Raw genomic sequence first — 16,417 nt, forward strand, 5'->3', positions numbered from 1 at the left:
TAACAGACTTGATGGCTGTCGCTGAAGAAGGTACCGCTGCTGTCGTTCCGCCCAGATCGGTGGCAGCCACTCGATCTGTTCGGCTTCCTAGGCCATTACTCCTGCTGCCCAACAGTTCCATGGGTAAACTAGGCAGGTTGGCGGATGGTGGATTACTGGGAGCCATCTCTATGTAGTAGCTATCATCTCTACTGGGAGAATGCAGGCTACTGCGGCTGCTTCCCGATGAGGAAGACGAGGAGGCAGTGGAGGAGCTCTTGTCCGCCAGAGATGAGCTGTAGAATTGCTGGCAACGTTGCTGTTGCAACTCGCGAGCTTGCAAATTGTGAAGTGGAGAACTATAAGGAGCTTCTCTCCGAGTGCTATGGTGCCACTTTTGTAAACGGGCGGGATCTCCTCCATTGGAATTTACAGATCCTTGATAGTGCAGAAAACTATGGGCATCATCGGTGTCGTTTAGATGCCTTTGATGATGCGGGCGCATTTGTCCAGGTCGATTGCTTCTCTGCCAGGGCAATTCACAGCGATAGACATGAGCCAATCCTGCTAGCAATACGATAAATAATACGCAGGCTACCAGCAACATTACTCCAGGATGATTTCCTGTAAGATTGTGAAGGTTTTCCTCTCGCTGGTCCATTAAATGTTCTGGTTTCGATTCGCTTTTTAGTTCCACATAGGCCTTTAGCTGGGCGAAAGTACTGAGTTCCTCCGGCGAAGCCTCTTTGGGTGTGTTGACACTGCTGTGTTGGTGCTGGGGTGTTTTGGAGGTGGCTTGTAGTTCCTCAACGGCTTTTACTGCATGTTTGGTACTGTAGGTCATCTTCTTGATACTCAGCGATGGCTTCTTTTTGTGACTTTTTGGTGGCGACGACGACGACGACGACGACTTTGAGTCGCCATTTATGGCTTCCGCTTGTCGCTTATCAGCCGCTGACTGGTGCTTTTCCTGCTCCGCCGACTGATGTTGTTGTTGGCTCAAGTCCAAGACTTCCGAATCCGCATCCGCCACGGTTGCCGTTCCAGGGAGCAACAACTGCTCGGCATCCACCAAAAGGACATCGCCCTTGTGCATCAGAAGCGGTGTGCCAATTAGATGTCGATCCTTAACGTGCAGCTGCAATGTTGCATGTTTGTGTGACTGTGTTGCTGCTGCTGCTGCTGATGCTGCTGCTTGACCGGATGTGTCCCTTGTTGGGTATTTTAATAAAGTCTCGTGTGCCTTATCGGTTGGCATTTTGTCAGATTTTTTTCCGGCCAAAATTGTTTGTGGCACTTCAATTGCTGGTGGTGTTGCCACCATTTCTGTTGCTGTTTTTGTGGCACCGCTAATGTTCGTTGGCTTGTTGGAATTTATTGCTGTTGCTGCTGTTGTTGTTGTTGTTGTTGCTGCAGCTGCTGGTGTTGTTGCTGCTGCTGGGGCTGCCAAAATGGGAACCGCTGTTGTTGCCTTTGTCTGGGCCAAACTTGGCAGGTTCTTTGCTGGCGTGGCTGTTGTTTTGGCCGGCATGCCAGGCATTTGTTGCCGCTGCTGTAGTTGCTCTAACGAAGTTGTTTCTGTTGGCCGCAAAGTTTTTGTGGTTAACTGGGCAACGCTGTTGCCAGCTGATTGCATTGCTGTTGGTGAAGTTGGTGTTGCTGTTGGAATTGCTGCTTTTTCCGCTGATGTTGCTCCTGTAGTTGGCTGAGTTGCTGCTGACGTTGCCTGTGTGTCGTCTGTTGTATGTGCTGGTTTTTCTGATGTTGCCACTGCTGCTGCTGCTGCTGTCGTGTCTGCTCCTTTTGACTTTTTAACTTTTGACATAGTTCTCGACGTTGTTGTTAATGTTGCTGTGGCACTTGTTCGGCTGCAAGAAGGCGGCTTTGTGTCATTTTCCGGTTTCCTGGCTCCACACTCTCGGCTACTGAAGTTGTCGTAAAAATTGTGAAACTGCAGATACTCCGTCTTGAGGTCCACCCACCCACTTGGACTTCTACCACTCGACTGACCCACATCCACTGACCTGCAAGGACTGGCCCACTCGGCAATGCCCAGCAAATCGCTGCATTTTATGGGATTGTCCTCCAGTAAAAGATCCCTCAACTGGGGCAATGTGTGCACTATCGATTGGCTGACACTCTCTACACCTGAAGATTGCAGATTTAGGGTAAGCAATTTGGGCAGTGCAAGAGCGGGTAGAAAGATCAAACGATTGTGGGACAAGTCCAGGGTCTGCAGGTTGACCAGGCCAACGAAAGTCTGAGGTGGCAGTTCCATTATCTGGTTGTGCTGTAGAAATAGGTGTTCCAGTGATGGTGGTAGACTGTTTGGCACTCGCATTAGAAGATTGTGGTCCAAGAAAAGAGATTCAAGGAGCTCCAAACGTCCCAGGGCATCGTCTTCCACTTGGGCAATCCGGGAGTGAGAGATCAAGGTACTGCAGCAGGGGATAGCTGTCCATGTCGCCGCAGTTGATGGCCTGAAAATTAAAAGGAGATTTTATTTAGTCAGTAGGGGTCATCGATCCTTATATATTCTTTTCTTATTCTGTTGGTTTTTTAATATATTAAATCTTTCATAAATTCTATTAAAAACTTTAAAAAAGCCAAACTTTTATGATTTAATCCGCGTCTAGCCAGTGTCTTTGCGAGCACTCAAGAAGTTATTGTTCGTAGGCGAAAGTCTGGGGAAATTTGATTAGTGGCTTACAAAGAGGGAAAGTGCGAGATGCATGGCCCCAATGCGACATTGTTTAAAAATTAACTTAAATCTGCCATTATAATTACTTCAAAGGACTCGTCAGCGAACTTGCCCCTTTTTGCAATCCCAGCGATGCCTGCCCGGAGCGATGCTCGTCTGGCACCAAAGTAAACATAGACGCGACTCGTTAAATGAAACGAGTGCGCCAGGCAACCAGGCAACCAGGAAGCCAGACAGCCTGCCGTCGTCTCTGTCCTGGGGCCAACCAAAAGAAATGAAAGTATGATAGTCCAGGGTTGAGTAGAAGAAGGTGGTTTTCTGGGCTCTCTGGATGGGTAACCAACGGCCCCTAAACGCCATAATTTGCCATGAAAAGGCTGCGTGTTGACTGCCGATAAAGGCAGTGGCAAAAGGCAGTCGGCCTGGCCCGGCGAACAAATTAAAATGGCTTGGCAACAAAGGCACCCGGGAGCAGTGACGAGCCACTCCAGGAGCGGCAGGAGTGACTGCACAGATAGTTGGCTAGTACACTTAAAAAAAAAGTTTATAAATTTACTTTCTAATAAATGATATTAAATCTAACATAATTCCTTAAGAACATTAGATCAGCTTAGTTACACTGTCTGATATCTATAAACTAAAAAAAGCACTCATTTAAATATTTTTGTTTTAAGTGTACTTCTAATTCCTGGTCCTGTCTCAGCCGTCTCAGCTGCACGTTGGCTGTTGGCTTAAACGTGATTATGCTTATGCCAATTATCCTTATTTTATTAATGCCCAGGCCGAGGCTGAAGCTTCTGCTCCTCCTGCTGCTGTTCCTCCTAGTTGGGAGCCTTTGTCTCTGGCCCTAAACAGCTTACGAAGCGGTATTTTTGCACCTTTTATGGCTTCCGCCATAATCGACAGAGCGACAAAGGCGACGGCTGTAGCAGCCTCAATTTATGCTCCGCATTTGTTTGTCTACACTTGAAGCCGTTTAAGGATAATACCTGGGTGAAACGAAGCCTGCGGACCTGCTGAGCTTTATGCCCATAATGCAATCGGGATTGTCTATTTTTGTAGCCCCTGTTATAAATCTGTTTGCTGCTGTTTTTTTTTTCGCTTTCTGTGTGTGTGTAAGTGTTGGCAATTTGAGGAGGAACGCTAATCTGCAGCTCGTGTTGCTGCTTATGTCAATCAGAGAAGCTCACAGGACCTAGTCTATATTTTTTCCTTTTTTTTTTCCTCATCCTCCCTATTTTCTTATTGCTTTTCTTTTCTTATTAAGACTTGAGCGGTCATTCTATTATTTTCCCTTTGTTTTCCACTCGCATTTGTTGAAAAGTGAGAAGTGCACTTTGCCCATTCCATTGTGTGGCCACATTGTGTCTTAATTACGTTCTTAACTGGACTTGAGTGGCGTGTCCTCTTAGCCGGACTAACAGCTTAACAATGCCTGCAACTGCCACTCAAGGAAAATACATTTCTAGCCCTATTCCCTTTGCTACTAACGGTCTAAATTGGATTATTCTATGGAGATTATTAGCTATAAAATGCCATTTCATGTTTAGGGTTTTACAAGGAGAGCTTTGGTTGGGAATTTTATCTATAATGAGAAAGAATAGCAATTTTGAACTCAACAATACTATTTTATATTATTAAAATCAATCTTCAAAATTCATATGAAACAGTAATTTTTATGGGATTTGGACTTTATTTTTGCATTAATAATGAAACAATATTTTCCTTTTTAAAAGTTTCTTTCAGGCCACATTTTTGGCCAACAAAATCGAATGTCGAAAGAATCAATATTATAAATTTCCTGTTTCTACGTAATAACTCTCAATGCTAAAATTAACACCACATAAAATTTTCCGGCCTTCCTCATCTGCTTCCACTTTTTCCATCTTCCGCACCGAAAGCGGAAGTAAAAGAGAGAGAGCTGGACAAAAATGGCGGAGGGGAGCAAAGTAAAAAAATTAAAAATAACAAAGTGTAAATCATACGCGTGGCGGGATTGCCTTGCGGTTGCCCTGCTGTTGAGTGGGTGGAAAATCAGAAGGGGAGGGCTATGGAAATTTCAGAAGGGGAAGCACAGGAAAACGCACTCAAGCACGCAGCACGGAGCGCAGGCCACATAACAGATGCTAATTAATGGCGGCTGTGGCAAAGGGAGCCGTTATAATGGAGCCTGCAGGAGGATGCAGGAACCCAGGAACTCTGAGTCTGAATCTGAAGCCAAGGACAAAGATGGGAAGTGTCTGTTGGGAATGTGCCGTTAATTGCCGGCAAATGCGTCGAATTGCGGTTCATTGGCTTGCACAACTCGGGGAGTCGAGTTGCTAATTTATCGATCAAAGCCTAAGGTTTCCCCCTTTACATTTTATTTTAACTTTTCCTAAGCTTGTATATTACAAGGACTATTTTTATAATGTAGCAAAGGACCTTCAATAAAATATGTCTAAAATATATTTTTCTTTAATAATAATCAATTTAAATAGCAAAATCAATTGACTTACCTTTAACCAATTGTCTGACAACTTAAGAGTCCTCACAGATTGGGCTAAAGCTGCTGGCACCTGGCACAATCCAGTGCCACTAGCATCCAACTCCTTGAGACTCCAGGAGGCGACAAACTCCTGCATAGCCACTCCCACTTCCGGATTGTAGGCAATGGAAAGGCTGACCAAATCCGGAATTCCCTGCAAAGCTCGTATTGCAGAGCCACTCAAGCGGTTGTGGGATAAGTCCAGATGTTGCAGATTCGGCAGAGCCAAAAAGGTTTCGTAGTCTATATCAGTGATGTTGTTGTGACTGAGTATTAATGTTTGTAGTTCCAACAAATTGTAGAATGATTCCCTTGAAATGTTTAGCAATTGATTGTAAGCCAAGTTGAGGTTCTTAAGTTCAGGCAATCGCTGGACAAAGAAGTTCGCAGAAATTTCGCTGAATTTGTTGCAGGAAAGATCGAGTGTTACGAACGGAAGTGATTTGTTGGTATCAGCTAAGCTCAGGGGTATAACCTCCAAAGAGTTGTTGCCCAAATCCAGTTGCCTCAGCTGATTGAAGTTATCCAAACTGAGACTTTCCAGTTGATTACTACTCAGATCCATACCAGTGATCACCTGAAAGTCACCCTTCCACTGACCACCACTGCTATTAAAGTTCCTCAAGTCGCGGTGGGTGAGATTAAGCTTGTTGGCTGGAGCATTCAGCTCCAACTCTCTTTTGTGACGTTTCTGTTGGTATCGTAATTCCCCTCGAAAGCTGGCCGGTTCGTTTTCGTCCCTCAGCATTCGATGAATGCTCGGGTAGCTGAGACCACCGCCATTCTGCAGGGATAACTGCTGCTCCTCCCGTTCGGCAGCCTGGCGAGATGAGGTGGGAATATCGACCAGATGGGCTGAAACCACCAGCCTTGTTAGCCATGTCCAGGCCAGGAGTAGGGCCAGGCCTAGATCACAGTGTCGGTTCACAATTTTCACCATTTTGCACGCGGACTTTTCAGGGCTTTTCCTCTTTTTTTTTTCTCTCGTTTAAAAGGGGAGTTGTACGTTTCTATATATATTTTTTTTTTCTTGGTGCTGGCTCTTTTATTTCACTTGGAATTTATGCTTGGTACGTGCGAACGTTTAACGTTCAATTTTGAATATGGCTGCTGGCTCATTCATTTCCTCGTTCATCCGTTCGGTCATCGGGTACTCCGGATTCTCCGGGGGGCGTCACGTGCGCGCCTTTTTGGCCAAACATGTGACAAGTGTCGGCGGCAGTCAGAGGCGGATGCTGCCCGTGGAGGGCAATGGCAATGGCTGCGTTTCCGGTCTGGCGGCCATTGCTCAAGCTGCGTGCTCAAATTCCATTGCACACACACACAGAGATGATGCTGAATTTTTAATTAAATCAACTTGATCATTCTATTCCGGGTCGTCGCCGTCGTTTGTTATTGTTTTCCCCCCTTTCTGCAATTGTTTTACAATTTTAATTGCGCTCCTTTGTGTTTTGCTCTATGTTTTGCTTTTTCTGTTATTTTTCTGATGCTAATTGCTGTTGAACAAAACGCAACTCAACTCGAGCAAATGTCAATTAAAAAGCGAGCATTCCTGCTACTCCTGATGGCCCTGTTTTTGGTCTTGTTGTCTTTTAGCCAACTGTTGTCACATTACAATGCCAAGTGCTCCCTCGGCGTTGTTGTCGTCGCGTGCTTAAAATCTGTAATAAAACGTGAAAAAATTGCTTGTAATTACGTTCTTGTTGGTTGTGCTTTTTTTTTTTTCTTGTTGTGTGTGAATGCAAAAAGGTGGCAAAAGGTAAAACTTGCTTTTAAATATCTTTCTCCCTGTTCTTTTTTTTTTTTTTCATCGCATTTTAATTTCTACTTTGGCTTTACGACTTCGCAGCGCTTTTGGCAGTTGCCTTTAGTGTTATTTTTATGTTGATTGCAGCTAATGAAATTATAATTTCAACACGCCACGGTTTTAAGGATACAAGGATACAATCCTGTCAGCCGTTTGCCACTAAGTCCCGGTAATAAACCCCAGTCAAAATGTGTTCGGCTGTGTGTGTGTGTGTGTGTGTATGTTTGCCATAAATCATTTAACTGGGTCATTTCATTTCCGGCGTAGACAAGCGACAGGAAGGCCACTGAGCAACCCAACTGTCAACTGACAACCCACAGCAGCTGGCCCCAAAACGACGCAAATTTGATTTACTCATTGCCGGCCTAATGACGCTCGAATGTATGCTATGCGTTTTGGCCTTTCTTGTCTACTTCTCTTCTACCCTCTCCCAAGTGAATTTCGGTTTGGTTTTCCTTCAATTTTTTTTTTTGTGGGCTTGGACAACCCAATCTTGGGAAATTAATTTGTCAATGTCTACTTAAAGTCGAGCTTGGCATTTTGATAACCCAATAGCCGAGGTATAATAACTTCTTTCGCAAGATTGCAGTTCATTGATGGATGGTTTCGATGTGCGATTGGAAAGTTTTTTAATGATTTTGTGATTGCATAATAATAGCTGATTAAAAAGCAAATAAGGTGGGTTATTTATATGAATTATATGATGTAGTGAAGATGTAGAAGACTTCCTTAAGGGAAAAATATTGACTATATTGGGCTATTATTTTCCTCTCAATAACTTTACGGAATTTAAAGCCTAACTAAACCAATCAACTTAAGAAAAATTTGCCAATATATAGGCATTATTTGTATATGGTTTCCTTGCCATTACACACAAAAATGTTGAGCCACACACACATATACACAAATACAAATAAATACAGCGGGGAAAAGGGGGGCTCTGGCTGGTTTACGTTAAATTTATTGACAAATATCATCAAGGAGCTGGCATTTCATTTCATCTGCTGCCGTTTGCTTACATAACAGTAAAATTTGGGCCAAACGTTTGGCGACATTCAGCCACCCACTCTGCCACCCCCTAATACGTAACACCCCCTGGACTTCCAGTTCAGACAGGCAGATGTACGCAAGTCAATTGACATGAAAGTCGATTTGAAAAACCAACAACAAATGGGGGAAATATCAACAGCAGCAGCAACAACAACGTGAGTTGTCTGTTTGCCAGGAGAAGATTGACGCATCCTCAGGGGTGAGGGGAAGAGGAGGCAGTGGTGTCCTTTATTTGGTGGGCGGGGGTTCCAAGGATGCCTGTCAGTTTATTTTATGCCAGCTTGAAAATAATTTGCAAATTGCTGTGCCATATTTTTTCTGCTCTCTTTGCCTGTATTTTATTATCAGACATTAGCGAGGGTTGTTTGTAAAATAAATATTGTTGTTGCCAGCAACTTTATTGCATATTTATATGACAATCTCTCGTCTCTCTCTCCTTTTGTTTCCTTTTTATGTTAGTGCATATTTTTGTTAGTTAATCAAATGCCCCTGCACAAAGCAAATAACTTGCAGTGCTGCAATGTTGGAGTGCATTATTCGAGGATGCAAATGCCAGGAGAGCACAAAGGAACGGAAAACTTTTGCACACAAAAAAGTAGTTCAGCATATAAACGACAAAGTAATCTAAACTCATGAAGCCGAAATATAAACACTCTTTCTGTTTATAAGTTCAGATTTCTGACTTTAATTTTCTTAACTTAAACTTAACTTCTTACTATTAGAAAAATATTGCTAGAAGTTGAATGAAGACCATTTCTTATACCATATTCATACCATATATCATATTCTTAACCAACTTAATACTCTTCCTAGTTTGTCATTGATAAATTTAGCAAGTGTATCAAAACCAAACCTTCTGGCTTACAATACCCTTTCTGCCAGGCTATAAAAAGCAAGCTGCTTAAATAAAATCCAAGGCGCACTCACTGCAAGAGCTGAAATTGGATTTCGCCAGCCCGGTTTTTTATTTTTCTCCCAGAGCAGAGTCCCAGCATACGTCTGTGATTTATTTTAAACGTATTTAGAGGCCCCGAACCCGAAACTGAATCCTCCGAACCCGACATGGCTTTATCAACGGGATGCAAATGCAGTTGACGGGGTACAAGGACATGGCCACATGGCTGTCCTTTCAATCCTGCACCATTGCATTTCATTGAGTGCTTCAGTCGTTGGTCGTAGTTCCTTTTTTTTTTTTTTATTTCCCTTGCTTTTTGCTTCACTGGTGCGCTCAATGGTGCAACAAAACTCACACAAAATAGTGTATCTCCCATGCAACGTCGCGGCTGGTTGCATTTTTCCAGACACGCTGGCGTATACGTAATGCGCTGCATTTTGCTTCACTATCGCGTTGCTGTACTTTATTTGTATGGAAATGTTACTGCTGGTGGGTCGAGCGGTGTCTTTTGTAGTTGGGAAATCTCCTTTTGCCCAGCACGAACGGCATGTTTATTGTTTAAGTGCGCTTCCTGTGCTTCTTTCAATGCATTTTGCCCTCTATTTCAACTCTCGTCCTATCCCTTTGCGCCCTTTTGTTTGCTATAGTTTTAATAAACTTCCGCTTTACCCTTGGCTTCATGGAGTTCGCCTTGTGTGAGCGACATGCTTTCGATGCTGGTGCGGTACTGCACTGAGAAAAATGTGTTATAAGTTGTTAAATTGTAAAAGAAGAGCTGTTAGTCGAAATAAAGTTAAACATTTCGAATATTCATTTGATTTTTCGAGAACAATTTGTTGTTATTTGCAGTCTTAAGAGTTTTTTGAAGTGTTTGTTCCTGGAATTTCTGCGAGTCAGCTATTCTGCACAAAAAAAAAACCCTGCAACCCAGCATCTGTGTCAATGTCAGGCACGTGCGGGCACGTGGATATGCATGTGGGACTTAAACAGCTTTTAGGTCTGGCATCTTTAAGCAAAATGTCCAACACTTGGCGAACAATTTGCCAAGACACTTGGTCGATTTTCAGCCATCGATTTGCTTTTATTTGCTGCGCATAAAACTTTTCAAATTAAAGTTTATTTCTGGCTTTCGACTGTCAGGCTGGAACGAGCTGGCAATTTGGCAGCAGCATCAGTTCGACGGCCTCGTCGACTCACTGAAATATTGGCAGACAGCTGTGGGTGTAAAGGAAAAACCGTATCGATAACGATAAAGTGAACAAACTGTTGAGGATTTGTAGGCCCACTTGGAGGTGTTTAGAATTGCCTACAAAATTGCTTTCTTTTCATGTTTCGCAGAGAAAGTTTAAGAGTGTTGATGGGCATTGATTGAAACGGAACAAGAAAATCTGTTTCAAGATTAAAGAAGGCAGGCTAGATTTCGATTTTGGTTAAAGTTTCTTTTAAACTTTTTTAAATTTTTTCCCAAGGCCAAAGAATTGCCTTCTGAGAATCGCAAGGATATTAATATGCATGGCCCTCATAATAAACAAGTTTCTTCGTTTTCTTCTGAATATATATGAGAGGCCTTACAATATCAACGAGATTTGTCATTCCCATCAGCGGGAGATTTCTGGGTAGCACATGTCATTGACTTCCATTCGTTCGTTTTGCCGCCATGTTGTGCTCCTTATTAATGCCCTGCGGTAAAAAGGGACCGCCCAAGCCTGTGAAAAGTGCCGGGGAAAGCCTTACGAAAAGCCCCACCCAAGCAACCAAAAACACATAAGTAAAATCTGTAATAAACTTGTTGTTGTCCGACTTGTGAGTGTCTGTGTGTGTGTGTGTGTGTGAGCGGCTTTTATTGTTTTATTTGTGTGCGTCTTTCCGGGCAAGTTTTTATTTTTGTTTGCCATTTTATTTATTCTTTTTTTTTTGTAGTTTTTCCTTCTGCTTTTATTTGTTAAATTGTGTTGTGAAAAATCGCTGAAGGCTCAGGGCCGCCACAACAGAGCCGGGCCTCTTGTGTATGTTTATTTGGTCGCTTTTTGTTCCGTTTTATTCTATTTTTATATATATATTATTTGGGGTTTTCCGAGGGGTTTTTCGGGTGTTCTTGGGGTGTTTGTATGCTTGACTTCGTCTTGGGCTTTGCTTTGGTAGCCCAATTTCGGTTTTGCTCCCAGCAGCTTATCTTCCCTGGGACCTTGAATGCGGCAAAAGAATAATTTTGATAGAAAAAAGAAAGAAAGACTCGCTGGTGGGGGTACCCTCATTTTTATTATCTTACTCATATTTTTAACCCCTTAGTTTGATTGTGGCAAAGCTTTTTACCAAATTGAAAAACTTTTTCAATAACTGTGCATAATTTGCTGAGCCTCAGACTCCTCGGGACTCCCTTTCCACCATTGTACGATTACTTAAAGTATTACCAACCGTTGAAGCTCTTGAGCTAAAATATATTACTCGTGGTTAATATAGTAATATGGAATGCCCTCTTAGTTGTATGAAAACCAATTCCACTTTGGGTCAACAGCCCTAGCAAATTGTGTGGCTGACAGACAGGACACAGAGGGACACTGAAGTGGGCCTGATACGGAGCCACAGGCACTCATATTTCCTTGTCCGGCACATAAAGTGACACAATGATTTTCTAATAATTTGCCAAATTGCCTTTGGTTGACCATTAAATCTGAGATACGTGTCTGTGTGATAGCCAGATTATGTTCACACACATAGATATACTCGACTATACACACACACACAAAAACATACTCGTATACGCCCCCGAAATGTCTGAGCAGCCATCTAGACGAAATTCTTCTGGCCAGGACATAACTCGAGACTTTTGCCAGCATATCCTTCGCCTCGAGTGTGGTGTCATCGAGTTTCTTTCGCCTCCTTGGCATTTCTTGGCCCTTAAAGCCAGAGACCCTTAAAGTTCTTTGCTCAGCGGGTCATGGAAAATCGTGAAAATAAATCTGTGACTAGTGCAAAATCAATAACTTGCCCTGGCTGCGTTTTTCCTTCTGCCCTTTCAAGTGGTTTCGTATTGCAAAAGAAAAATCAAACGGAAAATAGAAACTAAAAAGGAAAAACTGCACCGAAAATGTTCTCGGATTGGATGTCGTCGACTTGGCCCAGAGCCATTGTTCTATTGCCGTTTAGAGTTTTTCCACTGGTGAAGCGGATGATACTCTTGAAATTGTATTTTCTATAAATTTTTACCGGCTTATAACAGAAATTGAGAGCTTATTACTCTATCTAGTTTAAGCCAAATCGATTTTTGGGATTAAAAAGCCTGTTGATATCTACAACTTCAGTTTAATCAAATTCTTCAACTGTGAAAAAAGTCCAAAAAGTTGGTAAACTTGGGCAAGGAATTGTTGAAAAATATTTTGTAGAATTTATACATCAGCTTAGTATTAAATTGAATCCAATAGAATATTTTTCGTCTTTAATGTTTGTTTTCAAACTAGGTAAATATTTGTGTGTATAAGTTTTCCTTGAGGGTAGGAAGTGGATTGTGCCAAAAATAAAGCAAAATCCGACCTGTTAAAGTAGATTTTCAGTTTGTTCTCCTTTTACTCCTCCTGTCGACATCACTGAATCCCCATCTGCAAATTTCGTCTGTTATTTTGATTGTGGTTGTCAACGGCGCTTGTTTGCTCATCCTCCTGCTGGCTGTGTCGTCAACTTTTGGCATTTTGTGTCTTTTAATTTTCATAGCTGGCGGGCGTTGGTTTTTGATCCCCTGACAGATTGGATGTTAGAGAGAACTCCTGCTTCTCGGCAAACTCCGTATTTATTTGTCTCGCCCGTCTAACAAGTTGTGTCAGTGCTTCTCCACAACAAGGAAACGGAACTAAAAACCCAAGTTACTTTTGACAATTAGCGAGTGTGTGTCTGCACATAAATTTAGGCGAAAGGAGAGGGCAATTTATCAGGCAAGGCACTTGTCAGTAATACGCGCCATTTACATTAACGCACATTACGCTCAATTTTTCGAGTATCAAATTATGCCAAAGCTCTGGGGCTGCTGTTGTTTGCTCCGAGGTTTTCCAAATAACAAAAGACAAGGAGGCAGCGCGGGCAAACTTTAAATTTTTACGACATCATTTCATGGGCCACAAGGCAGGACGAACCCTTAACGATTGTTGTTCTCTCTCCGCCGCTCAACTTCAATGATAATTTGCCAGCTCCACCCCCTCGGGTTTCACTGGCTGTTTTTTTTTTTTTTCTTGGGTCCTGGCAAAAAGAAAAATATTACACGCATAACTGTCGTATATATTTGTTTTGTGCTGGGCGACTCTTGGCCCCTTTTTGTCTTTGGCGTTGGAAAACAAAAATTAGGCCATTAAGGCATTTACCAAATGCTCCGTGTCCCTGAACTTGCCTGGCTTCTTCCCTGGCATTTTCATTTCTAAACAGGGCACGGTCTTCCGGGGGCGTCTTTTTGTGAAATTGAAATTAATGTGGCGGAAATCACAAGTTGAGCACGAAACGCGGCCTGCAAGGGTTCACTCGTCCCAAATTTTTGCCATAGCACTTGAGCCGCTTGATATATGCTGGTAATTCCCGTTGTGCGCCGATGATTAGACTGGCAATTAGTGAATTAGCATACGAAATATGTCTAATGCGTTTCAAATGAGTCTCTTTAGTCACCACCGAAATTTTTAAATGAGTTTTGTGGGAAATTATATAATCATTATAAGCTAGAAAAGTTGTTCAGGGATTTCTCATAAATCTTATGGTGAAATCGGTGTCTATATTAGGGTGTACTTTTGTAAAATGAGAATATATACAGCTTATGTTTAAGCTCTGGAGCCTATATTTTAAAATTAAGTACGAGTTTCTGAGATTTTTCATTTGAATAAAATTTATTAAAATTTTTAATATTACATTTCTCAATAGATATCTTTCGAGTATTCTTACTTACTTTGTAAATGTGCTAGAAACCCATCTTACTTATTAAATAAATCTTATATTGATAGACAAATTTAACATTTTATGAAGCCTAAACTGTCAAGATAGTTACCATGATAACCAAGTATCATTTAACAAGCTGTAAATCGAATTCAGAGCCATCAGCTGGCATATCTTCTGTACTGTTTTGTTGCCGTTTTAACATGCCTCCGGCCAGCTTGAATTATTAAGCAATTTTTCATATTTTAATGGCAAAACATTTTGCTGGCATTTCTCAACGAGAAGCGAAAAGATGAAAAAAAAAAATAACTGGGGGGAAAAAACTGGGAAAACTTTTTAATTTGTTATGCTGCTTGCGTTTCCCAACGCCCACTTTACGCTGTATGCTGCATTTCGCATATTTTATTTCCAACATTTATTGTGCGCCTTTCTGTTCGAGCTTTCCCCGGCATTCATTATAAGCCATAACAATTTGACCGTGAGGCATAAAAGTGTCGAAAGTGCAGGCGAATGAGGGGCAGCCAAGTGGGCGTGCCATGAAACTTTTGTTGTCCAACAATGCCGGGCGAAACAGTTTAAAGAAAAGGCGCTGGATCGCTCAACGAAATATAAAAGAAATTATGCCAAAAGTGCCTTAAAAAGTTTCAACCGAAAGTCTTAACTTTATTTGATAACCAGGCGTTTAATTTGATTTAAATTATGAAAGGCAGTCTTCCACTTACGATGTGGCAGAGTGCAATCTACAGCCCATATTAATACATACATATGCCTTTTGGAATTTCCTTTGACCTGCATAAATAAACGCGTGCCGTCGGCCTTCTAAGGAGCTGCTAACAAAACTTATAAATCCCAGATATCCTGACCTTAATGCCACGTTGAATACGAAATGATGATGCCGGGTAGTCGCTTGCTTGGTTGGTAAGGACCAACTGTGGGAAGCACTAAAAGCCAAAGCCAGAGTGTGAAAATAAAAACAAACAGAACTGAGCCAACTGCCAGATAGCAGCCACCGCAAAAGCAAAAACCTAAAAGGAGGAAAAAAAAAACTGGCAAGGAAAATCGATGCGAAAGTGTTTGGTGTCTAAAAAAGTTTTCTACGTTCGCACAAACAGCAGGAATAGGAATAGGTGCCTGGTGACTTGTAGGTGGCGCCCCCGGGTGTCCTGAGCTGTGATGATGCCAGGTTAACTGTGCGTATACGTAACGCAGTTGAGTGGCTGCTAAATATTTTCAAGGATAACTTTACACAACCCAACTCATACATGTGCATACGAAATACAGAATATAGAATACAGAATAGAGGATATGTATGCGACCCAAAACTTTGTCGTCCAAGTGCTTGTTGTTTTTGTTTTCCGCTTCCTTCAAAGGATTAACATTCGTTAGTGGCGCACTCGACAAAAGGGTACCAAAATATAAGAGCACAAAGAAAAAATATGTTGCACATTCAAAAATTGGTTCTTAAAATATACATAAAAGGGTTTTGTAGAATTTATAAGCTTATTGAAGAAAGTTGGATGCACTATAAGAATATATTTTATGATTATTATAGAATCTGTAAAGCTTATTAACTTTAACTTTAATACTGCTAGAAATATTAAATATTTATTCTACTTTAAAGCTTCATTGTCATCACCGTAAATCAAAATCCGATACTTATAATAATTGCATCACGTTTTGAGCATTCAATTTTAGAAGCTACTTATAATTGCTCGTAAAATGACATTTTAAACGATTGAATAATTTAAAATAATTACATTTTGATTGTTTTCTTTCACTGATGGCATGAATAGAATATATTTTAAAGGGAGAGTTACTCAACATCCAAACGAGCAAAATATTCAGGATATCCGAAAGCTCAATTTCCACACATTTTTTATATATACTCAGGGTTAGCTGAGACCTTGAAATCCGATACGCTCGAAGCGCCCAACTACTTTGCATATTTTCACTATTTCTCTTGCTGGTTTGTCGCTCAGATACGTGACTTTGCATTTAAGGGATGCCCAAAAGGCATAGAAGATAAGTAACCAGCGAACGAAAATATATTAAAGACGTAAAATATGGGGATGCTGGGTAATTATTCTTTAGGAAATCCCAACTGCATTGCAGCCATTGATGCAACATGCGGCATGCAACAGTATCGCGATAAAATCCAAACTTGAATGAGAGGCAACGGCTTGTCGTCGTCATTTTTATGACATTTCCGATGAATACAAAATGCTTAATTAAATGCCGTTCGTCGCACACAAATTGCGATTTTCCTAGGAAAATCCCTGGTGTGCCAGGGATGCTCTCTCCTATACCCCCTCCCCCATTTTCCGCCTGTTCTCGGCATGTGATGACACGCATAATTTATTCAATTTTCATGTCTCTCTGTGTGTGCGTGCGTGTGCGCTGAGTTAAGGTTTTACGCGTCTCTAATGCTTAAATTACACATTCAAACACATAGATACACACACACACACACACACATACATACTCGAACACCGAGTTGCCGCAGTCATGTGCGACATTTGGTTAGCAGGACTTTTTGCCAACGTTTTGTTTCCC

General features: G+C 41.8%; 2 protein-coding genes across 2 annotated transcripts in view; one reads left to right on the top strand and one right to left on the bottom strand.

Moving 5' to 3' along the window:
- Positions 1 to 16,417, top strand: part of LOC108116869 (protein timeless homolog) — a 71,160-nt gene that overhangs the window by 39,946 nt on the left and 14,797 nt on the right.
- The window catches only part of LOC108116870, a 29,726-nt gene that overhangs the window by 6,929 nt on the left and 6,380 nt on the right, over positions 1 to 16,417 (bottom strand). Inside the window, 3 exon segments of the mRNA XM_017228948.2 lie at positions 2 to 2,408; positions 2,410 to 2,459; positions 5,179 to 6,868. Coding sequence (XP_017084437.2) covers positions 2 to 2,408; positions 2,410 to 2,459; positions 5,179 to 6,147 — 3,426 coding nt within the window. The 5' untranslated portion in view covers positions 6,148 to 6,868.

The sequence above is a fragment of the Drosophila eugracilis genome, unplaced genomic scaffold, assembly GCF_018153835.1.
Source record: "Drosophila eugracilis isolate 14026-0451.02 unplaced genomic scaffold, ASM1815383v1 contig_415, whole genome shotgun sequence".
NCBI classification, from domain to species: domain Eukaryota; kingdom Metazoa; phylum Arthropoda; class Insecta; order Diptera; family Drosophilidae; genus Drosophila; species Drosophila eugracilis.